Source organism: Myxocyprinus asiaticus, chromosome 10 (genome assembly GCF_019703515.2).
Source record: "Myxocyprinus asiaticus isolate MX2 ecotype Aquarium Trade chromosome 10, UBuf_Myxa_2, whole genome shotgun sequence".
NCBI classification, from domain to species: Eukaryota; Metazoa; Chordata; class Actinopteri; order Cypriniformes; family Catostomidae; genus Myxocyprinus; species Myxocyprinus asiaticus.
This window is the reverse complement of record NC_059353.1, coordinates 40976252-40996580: the sequence shown is the minus strand read 5'-3', so window position 1 is coordinate 40996580 and position 20329 is coordinate 40976252. Positions and strand designations below refer to the sequence as shown.

The 20329-nt window shown below is 38.0% G+C and overlaps 1 protein-coding gene across 4 annotated transcripts in view; it reads left to right on the top strand.

The window, feature by feature from the left end:
• Positions 1-20329, top strand: part of LOC127447109 (glutaminase kidney isoform, mitochondrial-like) — a 77399-nt gene that overhangs the window by 22500 nt on the left and 34570 nt on the right. The window contains exons 1-3 of one of the 4 annotated variants that reach the window (XM_051708678.1): positions 12162-14144; positions 15937-16033; positions 16413-16534. In XM_051708678.1, the coding sequence (XP_051564638.1) occupies positions 14080-14144; positions 15937-16033; positions 16413-16534 (284 nt within the window). In that variant the 5' untranslated portion in view covers positions 12162-14079. Of the gene's footprint in view, positions 1-12161; positions 14145-15936; positions 16034-16412; positions 16535-20329 lie in introns of those variants that run through there. The other 3 variants (XM_051708677.1, XM_051708676.1, XM_051708675.1) reach the window with 3 other exon arrangements.

Here is a 20329-nt window from a genome sequence, read left to right as displayed (position 1 = left end):
ATCAAACGCCTTTTCGGCATCAAGTGAGATGGCAGCGACCGGAGTCTGATCATTCGGCACTGACCACATGATATTTATGAGACACCTGATGTTATCAGAAGAGCTGCAGCCCCAAATAAACCCCACCTGATCTATATGTACAAGAGATGTCATAACTTAATCGGTCAGCCAGAATTTTTGACAATAATTTTACGTCAAACTGGATCAGGAAAATTGGACGGTAACTCTTACACTTGCTTGGATCTTTGTTCTTTTTAAGAATCAGACTGATCCGGGCTTGTGTCCTGCTTGGCGGAAGCTTTCCATTGTTTAATGATTCTGTATAAACTTCTAACAAAAGTGGAGCCAGTTCTGTAGCATAAGATCTAAAATATTCCACGGTAAATCCATCTGGCCCCGGAGCCAATAATTTCCCAGAGAAATTACTTTGCCAAGCTCCTCCAAGATTATCTCAGAATCAAGAGAATTTTTTTGCTCAGTAGTCAGTTTAGGGAGATCTACAAAAGGTTCCACAAAGTTTCTAATATTTTCATTTTCAGACGAAGACATGGAACTATAGAGAGCAAGATAGACTTCTTTAAAAGCATTATTAATATCAATGGCCGAGTTAAATATTTCACCACCAGCAGAGTTCACTGAGGGAATGGTGGAAAAAGACTCTCTCTGCTTTATATATCTAGCTGAAAGCTTCCCTGCCTTGTCCCCAGACTCAAAGTATGACTGTCTTGCCCTGAATAGCCAAAACTCCACCTTCCGCAACAAAATAGTTTTTCAATCGGGTCAATTCTCTGAGGCCATCAGACAACATTTGGTGCTTCAGCTCTGCCTCGGCACCTTTAATATTCCCTTCCAGTTCCATGAGTTCTCGTGCTTCTGATTTTTGGTGAATGAGGCATACTGTACTGTACCTCTAAGAACTGCCTTAAGTGCCTCCCAAGCCACGCCCACAGAGGATACTGAGGACCAATATACTGAGGGTCTCCATATAAACATTGATTTCAGCCTTTAATATTTGTTGGATTTCAGGATTTTGCAAAAGAGATACATTAAAGCACCAACTATATTATTTCTTTTTCTCCATATGTGGAAACACCTCTAAACTCACCAGGGCGTGATCTGAGACTAAGATGTTTCCAATTGAGAAATCAACAACAGATGAAATGAGGGACATAGATATCAAAAAAAGATCTATTTTAGAATAAATCTTATGGACTGATGAAAAAAATGTATAGTCTCTACCAGGTGGGTTCAAAAGTCTCCAGATATCTGTAAGACCAAGATTTTTACACATCCTGTGAAGCGTCAGTGTTGCTCTAGGGGGCTTACACAATTTTGATCAAGGACTGAGTCCATCAAAAGATTAAAGTATCCTCCCAGTATTATATCATGAGGGGTGCCAGCGGCTTGCAACATCTTTTCAAGATCTATAAAAAAGCCCTGATCATCAGCGTTAGGTGCGTAAATATTAGCCAAAATCAACCTTTGCCCGTGAATTTCTGCTAAAACAATAATTAATCTTCCTAATTTATCTTTAGTTTAAGACTTTTGAATTGTAGATGCTTACTTGTCAATGTAATGACTCCCCTGCTCTTACTTGAGCCAGCACTAAAGAAAACATGTCCACCCCATATATTCCCAAATTTTTCAGCTTCCAGCGGAGAAAGATGCGTTTCTTGAAGAAACACTATTAAACATATTTCTTATGTTTAAGAAAAGAAATAACCTTCCTTCTTTTATGGGGTGCCCCAACCCATTCACATTCCATGTGGAGAGTGACAATCCACTCATATTAACATTTGACATTTTGACATATTAGAAAAAATAGATTGTGTGTCAAAAATAAAAGTATAATGACCATATTCCAACATTAGTGCAACAATTAAACCCAAACTTCCCCCAGAAAAAACAAAAAACTTTCATATCAACCCTGCACACGACAGCGCTAACTGGCGTCCACCCCTCTAAACTCAAACGGTCCATGTACACCTACGAGAGCCCCCGTGACAACTCTGCCATCGGATTGCTCAAGTCCGGTGCTTCTATACAAATTTTGTGAGACAGAATTTTACAACAGAAAATAATCTATAAAACAAACTCCAGCCAATAGGAGGCATAAGCACAAAGAACATGTAGGTTCATCCACATATCTGTCCCGAAGGTGTGCTCCTCCACAAAACAAACTCCAGCCACTAGGCGGAACCAGCACAAAAAGAAACAAAAAAGGCGCTCAATTTCCTCGGACAGTCTGAATCAAGTGAATGTTCAGTGAGTCAGGCCCACTCAGCTGCATAGAGAGTATCACACAATGACTTACTCATTCCATTGACTTTATGAAGGACATCGCTTGCTGTGGGCATGTACTGTAAATATTTTGCAGCCATCCTTAGTATCTGTTCTCAGTTTGGCTGGGAACATCAGTGCAAAAGTGACATTCCGTTGATGTAAGAGTTGCTTGCATTCCATGAATCGATCAGGTTTCTCTCTTGTCGAATTCGCCATGTCTGGGAACAAGAAAATGCTGTGGTTCTTCCTAGAAAGCCTTCCTTTACTCCTCGTCTTGCGTAACACGAGATCTTTATGAATGATCTCAGAAATTTGGCCAGAATTGATCGGGGCCTGTCTCCTTCCGCAGATATCCGATCCGGAACTCTGTGAGCTTGCTCGATATCCAGCTTATGGCCTGATATGTTGAGCAGACTTGGGAAGAGCCCATCTAGGAATTTCACCATATCTCTGCCTTCTTCGTCCTCAGGAATTCCAACAATTCGGACGTTGTTTTGCTGGTTACGATTCTCAAGGTCTTCCAACTTTTCCCAGATGCGCTCCAAGTCTGCCTTGGTCGCTAGCGGATTAGCAGCTAATTCCCTCTCCGATGACTCCAGATAATCGATCCGTATCACAACATCCGCCATTCTTGTAACCATCTCAGTGAATTTCGTCTCCATGGCAGTGATTGATTGACATATTACAGCTAGATCTTCCAAGTCAGCAACGACCTTCTTCAGCATGGTGAGTTGTGCGTGGATGTCGCGGAGAATAGCGTGAAGCCTCCATATGCACTATGTCTCTGCGGTATTGCGCTCAACAAGCCAAGTGATAAGATACACGGATTGACGGTCTCAGACGTGGAGGCAACTGAGATTCGTCCTCCGCCATCCGGATTGAGGCAAGTCACTACGCCATCACGAGGACTTAGAGCGCATTGGGAATTGGGCATTCCATATTGGGGAGAAAATAAAAAATAAAATAAAAAACAAAAGTAGCAAAGTGCACAGAGCTTGCCGTTCACACGTCCAACCCTCTCATGGTGCCACATACTCTCCAGTGCTGCATTTCTAACGTTAGTGCAAGCAGACAGCAAGCGAGAAAGCACAAAAATTACACGGAGCGAACAAAGCCTGAGTACTTAGAGATGAGCGAGCGTGATTACATTTAGCTCGCAAAGACACTCGAGCGCATAATATACTGGACGCTCCACACATTCCATATTCCAGGGCTGCCCCCGACAAAAGAATTTCCCAGTCGACTAGTAGGTGTCAATTTAAGCCATTAGTCGACTAGTCGCACGTTTATGATATTAATTTAATTACTTAAATATATATATATTGGGGGGCATCAGAAAATGGTTTGAGTTCCAGGGCTGAGAAAGAATGTTATAAGTAACATTGCTAACACTGTTCTACATTACAGAGAAATACTAAACCGTAATAATGAGCCTTTAAAATATACATTTTACAAGTGCACGCACGAAGCGAGCCGCAGCGACACCGGCAAAAGTGGTAATGATTCTGAATGTGTCGGAAAAACCAGCAAGGAGACTGTCTGAACATTTTGTTAATTTATAGAAAGAAGTGCACATTAGGGTTGTGCCGACAGATGATGATCTCTGGGATCGAGGATGGTCAGAGTGATTGCCAATAGCTGATGCCTTTGATGATGTCAAGAAGATATTTGGCTTGTTTTCCCATTAATCTATTAAATTATTATTATTATTATTATTATTATTATTATTAGGCTATTATTATTATCAAATTAATATTACAAATAATTTACCCGTAGAACAAAATACCCGACCGGTAGAGAATGCACTGATGAAGTAGGTTCTTTGCCAGAGAAATGTTAACAACTGTTGTAAAGCCATCTTTCAAATAGTTGAACAACACACATTTTAAATGCACTTATTTTTTTTCCAGTTTCATTTGAACTTTTATTTAAATAAAAAATAAAGTTCAAAGTTTGAAATCAAGGCGTCTTGCTTTATTGTGTAGGCTTAACCCTAACCCTCTTAACGAAAATTACCCCATAGTACCACACTAAAGTCCAACCAGTGGTAATACCGGTGTTCGTCGGTTTCCTGCAGAGTTTTTTTTTCCTGCGACCAACCGACCAATCAAAACTTGGTCGACCAAGACTCTTCTCATCGACTAATGTTTGGTCGACTATCAGGGGGCAGCCCTACCATATTCACAGTGCACGAAATTCCCATATTTCTTTTTCATTTTAACATGTTGGTGAAAATTAGTAATCCACACATTGGAACACAATAAATCCAAAGTGTATTTCTATTGGACTGTAAATCCATCTCTCTCCATGCAGCGTAGACACTATTTAGCGTGCATGCACACTTGTAAATGCACAGAGCGCAAGTATTGTTCCCACAGTAAAAAAACACGCATTTCTCACATTATTTTGCCTTTAGAGATGAAGCACTGAATGAAACGTAATAAACCTTTTTTTTTAAACCCCAGTTGTGCACATGGCTGGAAATCTGAGCTGCTCAGTATCCAAAATGCAAGTAAACATTTCATTAGGCAATGTTTCAAAATGTAAATATTAATTCGGCATGCTAATGGCATTTGATATGAAAAGAAGCAAAATCACTATGGCTGCTATTATTTTCAGAGCTGTTCATTTAAAACAGTCTAGCCAACTTCATATCATCCTCATAACAAACCTGTTACATTTCTCATTTCTGGACTGGACAGGTATTATCTTTCTGAGCTTTGTGTATCAGTCAGTGTACGTCTTGTTTGGGTTGTCTAATTTCATGTTTATATCTGCTATTTTTATTGCAAGGATAATATATCAAAGTATTGCAATCATTTAACTAAAGAAAAGGCAGCGAGTGAGTATTTTTATATTATTTTTAATATATGCATCCTATTTTACACTAAACTGTTATTCTTAATGTACGTTATTCCACATGTATTTATATCACTGTACCTTGGGCTATATTATCCAGGCATTATAAAAAGAGAAGTTGGGTTCTGGAATCCATTTGGAAGATACTCGTAGATAAATACATGTGCAAATATAAATAGGATATATATTTATGCTACAGCGCACTTTACTCATCACACTCGTATAAAAAACAGATTATATACTCCTCAAAATGCATTAACACCATGGAAAGAATGTAATGAAACTGTTATGCCAAATTAGGTAAATAAATGCTTTAACAGCATTCAGTACATTAATCTCTAACAGCTGAAGGGTTCGGACAGGAGACTGGTATGACTACAGCACCACAACAGCGCTGCCTACTGTACAGGGGTGAAGTAGTTTTTCATTTAATATTTTTACAGACTCTGTGTAAATAGACCTTCCGTTAGAGGTTTGTCTTGGATTTGGTGTGAACGGACCTTAAGTTTCATGTTAACAAAACCAGATAGAGCCAAACCGGTTTAGACCGCTTGCTACAAACATTCTCTGTCAACTCAGAGATTGATCCGGAGTTCATGATTACCCTGAAGCGCGTGCACATGAATGAATGACGCTTGTCATGAACAGCCAATGCGTGAATCTCGGAGAGAGTCAATGAGATTACGTTTTGTGAGAAATACAGCATGATTTACGTCTCCGCTAAAGATCATTATGAAAATACGAAGAATGTGAACTTTACATAACATGAAGAAACACTGCTGCTTCCGTGGAAGTTTGAGGTGACTGCTGGAAAAAATAACTAAATATAATGTGTAACTGAGTTTATATAGGTTCACAATAAGAACATACAGGCTTTTTAATTTTAAAAGCATAACAATATATATATTTATCTAAAATGTAAAAGCTTTTATATTAATTTAAATGAAAATCATAATATATTTTAATGAAGTGCAAGCCATGTGTCACTTTGTGTGATAGTCTACAATATAATTTTACCAATATATTTGTTTAGGTGGAAAGACTCGTCACACAATAAATGCGTCTTTAAAGTGTTAGAATAACCTTACAAGGTTTTCAGCATTACGCACTGCATACAGATACAGTATGTAAAGAAATGCAAAGAAACTCAATAATATATTTTTAATGTGCTGCTCAAAAGATTCAAGGTTCTTGGATCTTAAAATAAACCATCTTATAATATCTTAATATATAGGTATAAAATGTATCATAATATTTAAATTTAAATTGATCAAATACTGTAAATAATAGAGCCTGACCGATATGGGATTTTTGAGACCAATACCGATTTTAGAGGGGGAGAATTCACCGATTACCGATCTGGTGGGTGATATAGTTAATTTTTTAGCTGGAATGAAAACAGACCTTTTCTATGTGGATTGTGCACAGATTTTGCACCGATATGACTATGCAAAGGTACTTAGAAGGCTGCTTTCTGAAACCAGTATTTTTATCAAAGAATATTTGACATTAATTATTATACATTGTCAACAAATTCTACAAATGAACACCTGAGAAAATAAAGAATAAATAAAAATACAATAAATAGCTAAATAAACATCAGTTTTGTATGTTCAGTATCAGTCAGTTGCTGACCATTTAAATAAAGAATAAATTCACATATGATAAACAGCTAAATAAACATTAGTAGTACTGTTTAGTATTAGTCAAATGCTGACTATTTTAATACTGCCAGTCAATTAGGGGCGGGTTGTAAAACAAGAAGCATTTACACCTGCCGAGTCAAGAGATAAACAGTGGCAGCAGTGTTACACCGTATTCTGCTATGCAAGTTCAGGGTAAACTTTCAACGGTGCAAAACCAGACTTTTAAATATTACATTTTGTAAATGCAGTGACTGTAATTGTTCAGTTGAAGGGGGTACCAAACTGCGAATCCTGAACAAAACTGTTTGGTGTATACATGTTTATACATTAGCTTCCACAGCTGACAAGGTATGAAAGTAGCTACATGGTTAGCTAGTTAGCTATAAGCTTGTTGTCACGGAGAGCAAAAGATGGACATTGTTTATTTACTTTCCAGCATTGCATCTCACCAACTAGGTAACAACATAGTGTGAAATCAACACTCAACAGACACAATCCACCACCACACCATTGCCTGCTGAGCTGCAAAAAGATGCTCTGATGTTTAGCTTTCAGTCTGCTATGTTACTGACTGCACTGACTAATTATAGCTGGCTAACATAGCAAACAGATGTGATAAACATGAGTGACGTGGTTGTCAGGGACAGGGTTAACGTTATATTATCTATATTTAAAAGGGAAAATTATAGGGTCATTGTTTATTAACTTTCCAGTATGTATTTTACAAGCTAGTTAGCAACTTACCGTGAAGACACCGCTTAACTCCGCACTGTCTGCAGTACCACCGTCAGCTCAGCTCTGTAGTTAATGGAGTCAGAGCCCACTCTGCAGGACAAACTACATTATGACACCAATTCTAAATCACCCCAAGCATTGTTTTATGCATCATAATTATATAATTTATTATATATTTTGAAAAAAAAAGTTTTCATATTTGCGCATATCGGAAAACATATACGCCGATACTGATATATCTGTGAAAGGCTAATATCAGCCAACCCATAAATCGGTCGGGCACTAGTAAATCAATTTTCCTGTGAAGTGTGCTTTAATTTGGAGCGAGAGATAGAGTGACTTACAGCTGATTGGTTCAGCATCAGTTTGCAATCTGTAACCCAGAATAAAACCTGCTACAGATCAGGTTAGCCATGTAGCTAAGTTGTTATGGCGATGAACACCGAAAATCCAGAGTTTTCTGAAGCTAAACTCAAACTTACCTGGGTAGCCACTGAAACCGGCTTTGTGCAACATGCCACTAATTACATATTTCCATTTGGCACATGGACCAACAATGCACTCCATCAGCAGCACTAATTGTAGAATACAGCTGGTCCTATCCTCCACTCCATGCACTCTGAAAAACAAACACTTCACCATGAGCCTAGACAGCCCGATTTACAAAGTGCCTAATGCATCAGGTTCATTTTAGTCTTCGCTTCGAGAGCTGTCAGCTGAAGATAATTTAGATGGCAGCTTTATAGGTTAAAGCATCTGTCAATGGAAAGATAGTGATTGAACTTAGTAAAAGAATTTGTAAGGGTGTTTTTTCCAAGAAAATTATGCTTTAGTTATTAAGGCTGTTGAATTTAAGAAAAACAAAATGCACATTTGTATGCTAAAATGAGCATTTGAAATTTGTGTGTGTGCCAAGCACTGTTGATGACTTACATTCTTGGGCTAAGGCCACATTCACACTACTTTTCATTTGAAATGCATCATTTTCACTACGTTTTGGCCTTCCGTCCATACTGAGACTACACCAGGTATAAACGCAGGTCTTTGGAAGAACAATTCATCATGGGTCGACCAAATTATATCGACTAAATGTAGAGGCAGTGTTCACACTTCCTATACAGCAACAGGGCTGATGATGACTTTCCTAAGGACACTTATGTTACTTATGGAAATGGGCCAGATTAGTCAAAAACAGTGTATGGAAGGCCAGAGCTGTTTGATTAAGTGTTGTTGCGTTTTTCACATCAGGGGACTTGGACCATTCATTTCCAAACGATTTCCTGCCACTCAAAGGTAAACACTCTCTGTTTCCTGGCAACTAAACTGAGTGTTTTCTCCACTTGGTTAATATGCTTTTTATTCACCTGATCTCCATGTTTACATGAACATGTCAACATCTAAAAAAAAAAATGTATTAATGAATGAACATTACATTTATATAGCGCTTTTCTGACACTACACTCAAAGCGCTTCACACAGTGAACAAGGGACTCTCCTCAAACACCACCAGTGTGCAGCATCAACCTGGATGATGCAACAGCAGCCATAGTGCACCAGTATGCTCACCACACCAACTATTGGTGGAGAGGAGAGAGTGGAGTGATAGTGCCAATTCATGAAAGGGGATTATAAGGAGGCCATGATTGATAACGGCCAATGATGCGATCTCAATATCGAGTCTTATACAGTATCCCAAGACCAAGTAAATGCAAGTAAATCACTCGCATATGAGACCAAGGACCCTATTTTAAGCGTGCAAGCGTTACGCGCAACACAATGCCTTAAGTCATAAGCACAAAGTCAGTGGGCATGGCCATGAAGTTTTGGTATTTTCGTGCAAGCATGTGCGAAGTCCAGGCACAAGTGGGTTTTGCAAAATCATATGCGCAAAAGGCTGGACCAAGTGCAATTTAATTCTGAGGTTCTTTTCCTGTTATTCCAGCATCTGTGTCCTATTATATAGTCAATTCCCTCAATCACCAATTATTATTTTTTTAAAAGACAGCACATTCATAAGAAGATGGCAGTGTAAATGGACTGTATGTAATGAATTAAAAGAATAGAAATATGGACTTCCATTCGTTTGTGCGTTAAATGCGTCCTTGATGAATGCCATGCATGTTTCTATGACAGTTACAAACACACTTATATGAATGGAAAATGTGATTCTCGTCCTAATTTGGATGTATACTCCTTTAAATTATAGAGAATGTAAGTATTATTAATCACTTTCATCTACTGACACACAGATCATGGCTAGTATTAACTGTGATTGTATCTGAACACACTTCACTGCTACTGGTCGATTTTGATTTTAAAAAAATGTATTAATTTATTGAAACACAAACAAATAAACCAAATATATTTCTACATTCAAATTACACTTCAAACAAATAACGAAGTGGTGAATAATAAGCCATGACCTTTAGATAGTTTAACAATCTCATAAAAAAACAATTCTCAAAACGGTTACGACAGTGAATGTCAGGGGCTTAATTTTATGTTCCACTATATTTTAAGAGTTTGAACATAAACTTTATTACCACCTTCTGGTGGAATCTCCCATCTGCAAATGCAGGAACTGTATTTGGACTTTGTGCTGAGTTAAGATGTGGTATTGAAACGTCTTGACCAAATTCTTTGGAAAATAGCAAATTGCACTTTGCGCCACTTAATTAACATACAATACACCCACAGTTTGCATGCCTACACCCACAGTAGCACAAACACTCCCACACACGCCCATTTGCGCTTTGCGCTAGCATGAAAATTGCACTTAGAATTAGATTCAGGACACTGGGGTTACGCCCCTAGTCTTTTCAAGAAGTGTCCTGGGATTTTTAATGACCACAGAGAGTCAGGACCTTAGTTTAACATCCAAAAGACGATGCTCTTTTTTTTTTACAGTATAGTGTAAAAAATGTGAAAATTGGATAAGACCTTGCGCATAGTCGTAGCGCGTTACGCAAAGCACAGTGCACTCACGAAAATAGAGCCCCAAATTTCATTGTGACATTGTGACTAAAAATGTCTGTGATTAGACACTAGTTGTTAAATGTTTAGATTTCATTCACCAGTAGTACACTGGCGAAGAAGTTCATTATCCTTTCACTGCGTGTTGAGAGTAAAAGTTTGGTTTGACTCGTTCTATTTAATGTGTCCAAAGACCAGACCTGCGTGGATCTGGTCTTTGGACACATTAAATGGAACGAGTCCATCCATTTGTCATTGAAAAGTCTCTTTTAATATTATCCTTTTGTTCTTAACAGTCAACTGTTAATCAAAAAATAAGCAATTCGTGGTAAAGAAGCAATTCAAGTCCTCATTCGTTAATATGGGCTTATTTACAGAAGCTCAGTACCGGTTTTTAGCACGTGTTCTACAAATCAATGTAAATACTTGTAAATAGTATAAATTATGCAATAAACAATAAACTTAAAATATAATCATTTATGCAATATAATATCATATTTATTGATGGAATACATTGATTTGTACATATTTAAAAAGCTTAAATGAGACCAAAATGATGAAAAACATATAAAATCACAGCAGTTTTGAAAGCTGGACATACAGTACTCTTGCTTGTGTGATATTACTTTAATATGAGTACTGTCTATTAAAGTGTTGCTTAAAAACAATCACTCTGCACTGTTGTGTGTCACCCAGTTAATTTTCTAAATTAATAGAAAGACATCAGTATGATCAATAATGGTCAGCTTGACACTAATTTATTGATCTTCTATGTTCTGTTTAAACTATTATACACAAATGTATGACCCATATACCATGGTAACCATAGTTTCTGCCAAAATACCATAGTAACTGCAATTATTGTTACCAGGCCTACTATAAAACTTCATAAGGTGTCACCTTCAAACTGTTTAAAAATGACTGCGCTTATGCCCTGGATGGCATGAGTTACTGGTCAGCATGTGCAAGGGAGACTTTGTCACTTGTCAATGTTCAGGATCTTGAACAACTGCATTTTAGTTTGTGGGAGTTTTATGTACACATCATGCTTATAAAAAGGGATGTTGATTGAACAGAGGCATCATAAATTAGATTTGAAGACATGAATCCACAGTCTCTGCACAGCCTGTGGTTTTTGGTTACGTGCTGAGTCTGTCTTGTGTGAATAGACGTGTAATGTTTGTTTTATTAAGTCTGCATGAGGTTGGGGAGCTATCGAGCTCTTTGGGAATTCCTGAAATCCCATGCCGGCCTCAACAAAGATTTTTTTTTGCTGCAGGTTTTTGTGTGTATGTATGTATATATATATATATATATATATATATATATATATATATATATATATATATATATGCATACCCTGGCAGAAATTGTGAAATTTTGGCATTGATTTTGAAAATATGACTGATCAGGCAAAAAAACTGCCTTTTATTTAAGGATAGTTGTCATATGAAGCTATTTATTATCACATAGTTGTTTGGCTCCTTTTTAAAACATACTGATAACAGAAATCACCCAAATGGCCCTGATCAAAAGTTTACATACCCTTGAATGTTTGACCTTGTTACAGACACACAAGGTGACACACGCAGGTTTAAATGGCAATTAAAGGTTAATTTCCCACACCTGTGGCTTTTTAAATTGCAATTAGTGTCTGTGTATAAATAGTCAGTGAGTTTGTTAGCTCTCACGTGGATGCACTGAGCAGGCTAGATACTGAGCCATGGGGAGCAGAAAAGAACTGTCAAAAGACCTGCGTAACAGGTAATGGAACTATATAAAGATGGAAAGGATATAAAAATATATCCAAAGCCTTGAAAATGCCAGTCAGTACTGTTCAATCACTTATTAAGAAGTGGAAAATTCGGGGATCTCTTGATACCAAGCCAAGGTCAGGTAGACCAAGAAAGATTTCAGCCACAACTGCCAGAAGAATTGTTCGGGATACAGAGAAAATCCCTCAGGTAACCTCAGGAGAAATACAGGCTGCACTGGAAAAAGACGGTGTGGTTGTTTCTAGGAGCAGTAATTTAGACTGCAAAGACAAATGCACAGGTCTAATATTTTCACACAAACATACTATTTTATCCACATTTTTTATGTTCACTTACACTTACATTAATACCTCACCAAGACAGACATTTTGACTAAGAAATGCATTTGACCTTACCCGGGCAGCGCTCGAAAGCAGCCACTTGTCAGTCAGACAGCCCTTGAGTACAGTAATGAAACTGTGCTCGCTGTTGCCAGTACTATAAAAAGACTGGTATCATAAAATTTTGTTAAATTTTTTATTATGGAGAAAGGGATGGTACTTTTGGCTTCCTTTCTCACAAAGAGACAGAGAAACAAGTGACGAAAGGAGAGGAGAATGGGCCAGACAGCCAAAGCAAACACCAAAGACCTAAGGTGCTAATTAGATCCCAAAGGTCCTGCACAGATGATTCATCCATTATAATTTTCAGATCTGTCCGTCTCTGTTTCTGTCACTCTCTGGGCAGAGCTACAGACCTGCTGTAAGCTGATTGCTGATAAAACAGATTGTTTGTATTACGAGTGATTATTATCGATGTGTAAAACAGTTTGCAGATTACATTTTTCTGCTCTGTACACCATGTCGCACCTGTTTTATTAAGTTCCTCTTAATTTTCTTGACCTGTGTGGGCGTCGTCCCATTCTGTGTAGATTTCTTTCTCCATTTGGGGTACTCCTGGGTTAAAAATGACCGAGTAGCATGAGCGATCCCGCGCTGAGCTCTTCTGTCTCTGTAGCACAAATATCGGAAAGCCTACAGGATTCGCATGCACTTCGGAGCTCCAGGGACAGCGCGCACCACAGTCATGTGAAACATTTGCCTATTAGATGAGAAGATTATTTAGCACTTTTACAGTGCCAGACGTGCGATGAAGACCGTTAAATTTGCTTGGGTGGTCGCAGAAAAATGTTCAATGCTGGATAAACCCTGTCCATGTTTCTTCGATTCTTTCAGTATCACGTGAATCCCTGCCAACTGATAGATAAGCCCATGCTGTGCACATGGATATTTACATGTCGCGATATACAGGATATAGCTAAATCTCTGTCGGTTGACACTTTATATCATCCCCATGATATATATCATCATATTGCCCAGCCCTAGGTTGAATCATCAAGTATTCCTTCAGAGATATAATTTTGACTCAGTTGCTCAGTTTTTTCTTTTATTTTTTAAAGCAAAAATCAACGTGACAGTAAAACACTCACAAACTGAAACTCAAACTGCATTTCAGAGCAGAGATGTCAGGATCATATTTTAGTTAAAGCTCTTACATGATTTTTTACTTTTTAATTTATTTTTTTGTTTTACTAAAGAGCGATTTACAATTACTCTGTGATAATCGACATTATGCCACAAGTGCTGGCAATAGAGCTTAGCTTGTATTAAACCAAGAACATTCTTTGAATGCTCAATTATAATGTCTGTCAAAGACAACAGTTTATTCAAATGGGGCATAAGCAAATGATATTTTTTAAATGTTAAAATTCCTCATATTTCATCACAATGTATTTTAGTTTGTCATAGTTAATGTAGTCTATTTGTTGCATGTTGCTCATTCAGTCTGCATGTTTTTTTTCTCTCCCTCATTGCTCTGCGTGCTGTTTGTTTGTGTAAGTATGATTTTAATTGTCACTTATAGTCTTTAACCTCCAGTCTAACCAAATCAAAACTAGTTCACCCAAAAATGAAACATTTTCATTGTTACTCAGCCTCATGTCCTTTAAACGCCATATGACCATATGAAATAGCCTCAGTCTCCATTAACGTTCATTGAATGGAATATAGATTAAATGAAAGTGAATGTTGACTGCGATCAACATTCTGCCTAACATCTTTTTTGTGATCCGCAGAAGAAGTGCTTTGGCATTTGTGGTTTGAGAGTGTTTGGAAAAACATGAGATGAGTTAATGATGAGAGAATTTTCTGAACTAACCTGTTTAACAGTTTCCCTTTCTTGTTCCATAATTGTCAAAACTGAATCCTTACATATGAAAAAAAATAAAACAATTTGTGACATTGGCATTTTCATGAAACCTTTAGATCTTTACTCAAATAGGACCTGCATTCAAATGAGACCACATAATGTACAGGGAAATTAATTGAGTAAATGGAAATTGAGTGTGGGAAAGGAAAATAGTAGTTCTGGACTGCCGTTAGTGGGGTAATTTAAAATGGTTTATGGTGAAGAGGCTGTTTCTGTGCTGTTGTGGGAAAGTGGGCCTGTCAGTGCTCTTTGGGAGAATGTTTTGGTAGGCTGATGGGAATTACAGTGCTGGCCAGCTTCCCTGGTAGAGTATGTGGTGGCTCAGTGCCACAGCAGCTTATGCAGAGCTCCATTAGAGTCAAAGCCATCTAAATGTGATAATGCAATGGCTAACTCTTAATATAACTTAGGAAGAGTTGTGACATGACCATTGTGAATATAGAATATAAACAGTATTTTGAAGATTCTGCTACATCCACACTAATGCGTTTTCATTTGAAAAGGAAACTGAGCATTTTGAAAATGCTCTCCATTATCAAAAATTGATGTAGCCTTTGATTTATTACCATTCTCTATGCCATTTTCCATTTCACCACACTTTCTTCCGTATTACACATCAGGGCTTTAAACATTAATATTAGGGATGCACCGATGTATCGGCTGCCGATATTTATTGGCCAAAGTGCATGAAGTGCATTAAAATCATCACAATATTCACAGTATTGCTTAATTTTATATCGCCAGAAAATTGTCACGATAATGTTGTGAAATTTCAGTATCGCCCAGCACATACAAATATTTTCATAGTGGCTAGCTTGACCATGGTAACAGCAGTCAGGTACCGAAATTGGTCTGTACTCATTAACAAATCTACTGTAAGAAGACTGATATTGTTCCTTTTTTAAATTTTTGCATTGACGTGGTACCAAAGTACCATTCCTTTTGACATCCTGATTCCCTACTTGTCATAATTTCAAAAATGGGCCTCATTTACAATTTACGATCACTGACGGCCATTCAAAAAAGCAGGTTTTCCACTAACTCTTCTCTGCCTGTTCCCTTCTTTTTTTTTTTTTCTTTGAAATGGTGCTGCATGACTCTCTGTCTCTTTATTAGCCAGCAGTAGTGTTTAATCCCAACTAACCAAATTCCTTAATCAGCTTGATGTGCATTTTAACACATGGGCGGGCACCTGATCAGTATTTCCATCAGGTCCTTGTGTTTGGATATATACTGTACATATGCAATATCATATTATATTCTAGGAGTCCAGGTGGACATTTGATTTTCTCTGCATCACCCCAAGCTAAAATGTCATATCTCATGACTATAGTTTGTGTCATGGTTGCTATTATATTAGGAGTCATTGATTAAGGTGAACTCACTCAATGTCAATGCACTTTTCTCTCTTGTTATAGGAGGAGGAAGGCTGGCATCCTGCCCAGCTTGGAGGACCTGCTCTTCTACAGTATTGCTGAAGGCCAGGAGAAGATCCCAGCTCACAAATTCATTACCGTGAGTGACAGCACTTATTATACACAGTTATTTTATTGGCCACAGGGTGTTTTGTTTATGTCTTGTGCTAGTAGGTCATCTGCAATGTATCTGTGTGATAGTATGACCATGATAGTATGAATGTGATGGGGCCAACACTTCTACCACTATGTTGTTGTTATTATCAGCACCACTAAATGGGGCACCATGCCATGTTATATTACACCAAGACTATCTTAGCTAAGCTGGTCGACAAAGCAAGTAAAACCCATATAAGATTATTGTCATTGATGTTAGTAATGAGTAATGGACTGAAATGTGTTTGGATTTGGATTCATGGAAATGACATGTTTTATGTGTGTGTGTCTGTGTGTGTGTGCGTGTGCGTGCATACATACAGGCACTGAAGGCCACTGGACTTCGAACAGGAGATCCACGGCTAAAGGAATGTATGGATATGTTGAAAGTCACCCTCAAGTCCACATCAGATGGTGTAATGCTGGACCGTCACCTTTTCAAAAAGTATGTTTTAATTGTGCTGTAGGCTTATATTCTGAGTTCCCAATAGTCATGGAAAAGCTGGAAATATCCGAGAATTTTAATTTCTAGTTATGCTTTACTCTAAAATATTTCAGAGGCTAGGAATTCCTCTGAGAGTGAAATCTCTATAAAATTATTTTTTTAAATCATTATCCATTCATCTGGACTCAAAGTCATGGAAATTCATTGGTAAAAATATGTGGAAATCATCTGAAATTAAGCAAAATGCAATGTGTTGGAACTTCTTAGTCTGTTAACTAAAATTAGATACTGTAGGTAAGACTAGAGAGAAAATGTATTTTCTTCTTCAATTCAGTCAATTAATTTTAGTCCAACAAGGTTCTTCCTAAAACAGATGACCTCTGCTTAAATCTGGATGCCGACAAGACCCAAAATCACCTTTTTCCATACATACTCAGATACGCACAAAAAATATTTACTACATGATATTTGTGATTGGGGGGGGGTTGCACTCTGCATCTTATTTATAGTAAGTAATCCCCATCATTTGGCCACACATGGGCAAATCCCACACAGTCTGCTCCTTCTAACTGCATATCACTCCCCAGACATAATCCATAACACGTCTCTACATAATCAGCCTGATGGATGTCTATTTTTCAGCTTGCCTCCTGCGTGTTTGTTGCTGGCGCTGTGTTTACTGCCGGGCAATCTGCCGGCACTGACAGCTTCATTACTGGCTGAGAGATGGATGCAGTGGTGTGTGTTAGCTTATAGAGGCTTGATAGAAAATGGCAGGGAGTGACCTTGCATGAGAGACAGGGCCTTAACCTCCTGAGACCCGAGCGTTACTGCTGTGTGCATTTTCCATTTCCCTTTTTGATTAGTAACAAGTAGCACATAATAGATATCCCCCCCAAAAAAAAAATAAATATATATATATATATATACAGGTGCATCTCAATAAATTAGAATGTCGTGGAAAAGTTCATTTATTTCAGTAATTCAACTCAAATTGTGAAACTTGTGTATTAAATAAATTCAGTGCACACAGACTGAAGTAGTTTAAGTCTTTGGTTCTTTTAATTGTGAAGATTTTGGCTCACATTTAACAAAAACCCACCAATTCACTATCTCAAAAAATTAGAATATTTTGACATGCCAATAAGCTAATCAACTCAAAACACCTGCAAAGGTTTCCTGAGCCTTCAAAATGGTCTCTCAGTATGGTTCACTAGGCTACACAATCATGGGGAAGACTGCTGATCTGACAGTTGTCCAGAAGACAATCATTGACACCCTTCACAAGGAGGGTAAGCCACAAACATTCATTGCCAAAGAAGCTGGCTTTTCACAGAGTGCTGTATCCAAGCATGTTAACAGAAAGTTGAATGGAAGGAAAAAGTGTGGAAGAAAAAGATGCACAACCAACCGAGAGAACCGCAGCCTTATGATTGTCCAGCAAAATCGATTCAAGAATTTGGGTGAACTTCACAAGGAATGGACTGAGGCTGGGGTCAAGGCATCAAGAGTCACCACACACAGACATGTCAAGGAATTTGGCTACAGTTGTCGTATTCCTCTTGTTAAGCCACTCCTGAACCACAGACAACGTCAGAGGCGTCTTACCTGGGCTAAGGAGAAGAAGAACTGGACTGTTGCCCAGTGTTCCAAAGTCCTCTTTTCAGATGAAAGCAAATTTTGAAACCAAGGTCTTAGAGTCTGGAGGAAGGGTGGAGAAGCTCATAGCCCAAGTTGCTTGAAGTCCACTGTTAAGTTTCCACAGTCTGTGATGATTTGGGGTGCAATGTCATCTGCTGGTGTTGGTCCATTGTGTTTTTTGAAAACCAAAGTCTCTGCACCCGTTTACCAAGAAATTTTGGAGCACTTCATGCTTCCTTCTGCTGACCAGCTTTTTAAAGATGCTGATTTCATTTTCCAGCAGGATTTGGCACCTGCCCACACTGCCAAAAGCACCAAAAGTTGGTTAAATGACCATGGTGTTGGTGTGCTTGACTGGCCAGCAAACTCACCAGACCTGAACCCCATAGAGAATCTATGGGGTATTGTCAAGAGGAAAATGAGAAACAAGAGACCAAAAAATGCAGATGAGCTGAAGGCCACTGTCAAAGAAACCTGGGCTTCCATACCACCACAGCAGTGCCACAAACTGATCACCTCCATGCCACGCCGAATTGAGGCAGTAATTAAAGCAAAAGGAGCCCCTACCAAGTATTGAGTACATATACAGTAAATGAACATACTTTCCAGAAGGCCAACAATTCACTAAAAATGTTTTTTTTATTGGTCTTATGATGTATTCTAATTTTTTGAGATAGTGAATTGGTGGGTTTTTGTTAAATGTGAGCCAAAATCATCACAATTAAAAGAACCAAAGACTTAAACTACTTCAGTCTGTGTGCATTGAATTTATTTAATACACGAGTTTCACAATTTGAGTTGAATTACTGAAATAAATGGACTTTTCCACGACATTCTAATTTATTGAGATGCACCTGTATATTCTAGACCAGATAATTTTCATCATCCAATCACTGCCAACCATGTTAAAATAAAATGATATATTATAAAATCTGATCCCATGTCTGCCAAACAGGTTGAGTGGTCCGAACATCATCTGCAGCCTGAAACTGAACTTTTGGTTGGATTTTAGGAGTGAATGCCCTTAGCTGCATAGGAAAGCTATAGGATGTGCCCATGCTCCCTTTCTCCCTATTTAGTGAATGACTCCAGTGTGTTGTCTGTCAACACTGGTCTCAGAACAGTTCAAAATGCACCTTATTTTCATCCTAGCTCCATATAAAGCCTCTGAAAGCAAAAATTTTCAGCTTTGGATGAATCCATTAATTCTCTTATAAAGACCAAAATGTTTTTTTGTTTGTTTGTTTGTTTGTTTTAAAAGATCCACACTTTTACAAGTAGACCACATACTGCAGCGGAATACACCACTCTAAAAAATGACATTGTACAATTAAAATGTACATTTTGAGAAATTTCAAAAACAATTTGCCATGTACAGAAAGATGATGATCTGGGCCCGTATTTACAAAGATTTTTATCTTACCACTAGGAGTTCTCCAAAGAGTTCCTAGCTAGGAGTTTTTGCTTAAAACCTATTTACAAAAGGCGGAGTTGACCTCGTTGCTAGGGATGGCGTCACATTTTATTAGCGCACTCTTTTAAATCGCCCACAGTGAGTGGTAGACAGTGAACCGCTATTTGTCAGCTAAGATAGACAACTATATATACAGGATAGATAGATAGATAGATAGATAGATAGATTTTTTCGGTTGATGAACATTATTCATCCTGTGTTGATGCAATGAAGTACTGTACAATATAGCATGAAATACAGCATCAATACCCCCACAATTCCCCATTATTGCCCCCTTTTTTCTCTGCAGAGAGCGTGCATCCACAGGAAATAATACGCTATGAATTGTCGGACGATGTCCGGTCCGGAGAGGGCATAGTTTGATGATTCTGCTGGTGGATAACAGAAATTCCTAAATCATCCGTGCAACACAGTTTAATTTCGATGTGGCTGGGGATCTAGGGAATTTGGTTGTTTCAGTTTGTGGGAGAGGTACCTGCATCTCTAACTAAGTTTACAATAATGAAAACACCCTCGCGATTCAGGCACTACATTTTTTAAATGTCAATGTTAATATTATAATATGTATAATATTATATTATTAAAATACATAGACCCAATAGTGATTCAGGTGATACCTTTTTAAACTGTCAGTGTCGTAATAATATTCTAATATATTGTTTTTAATACGGGTTGACCTG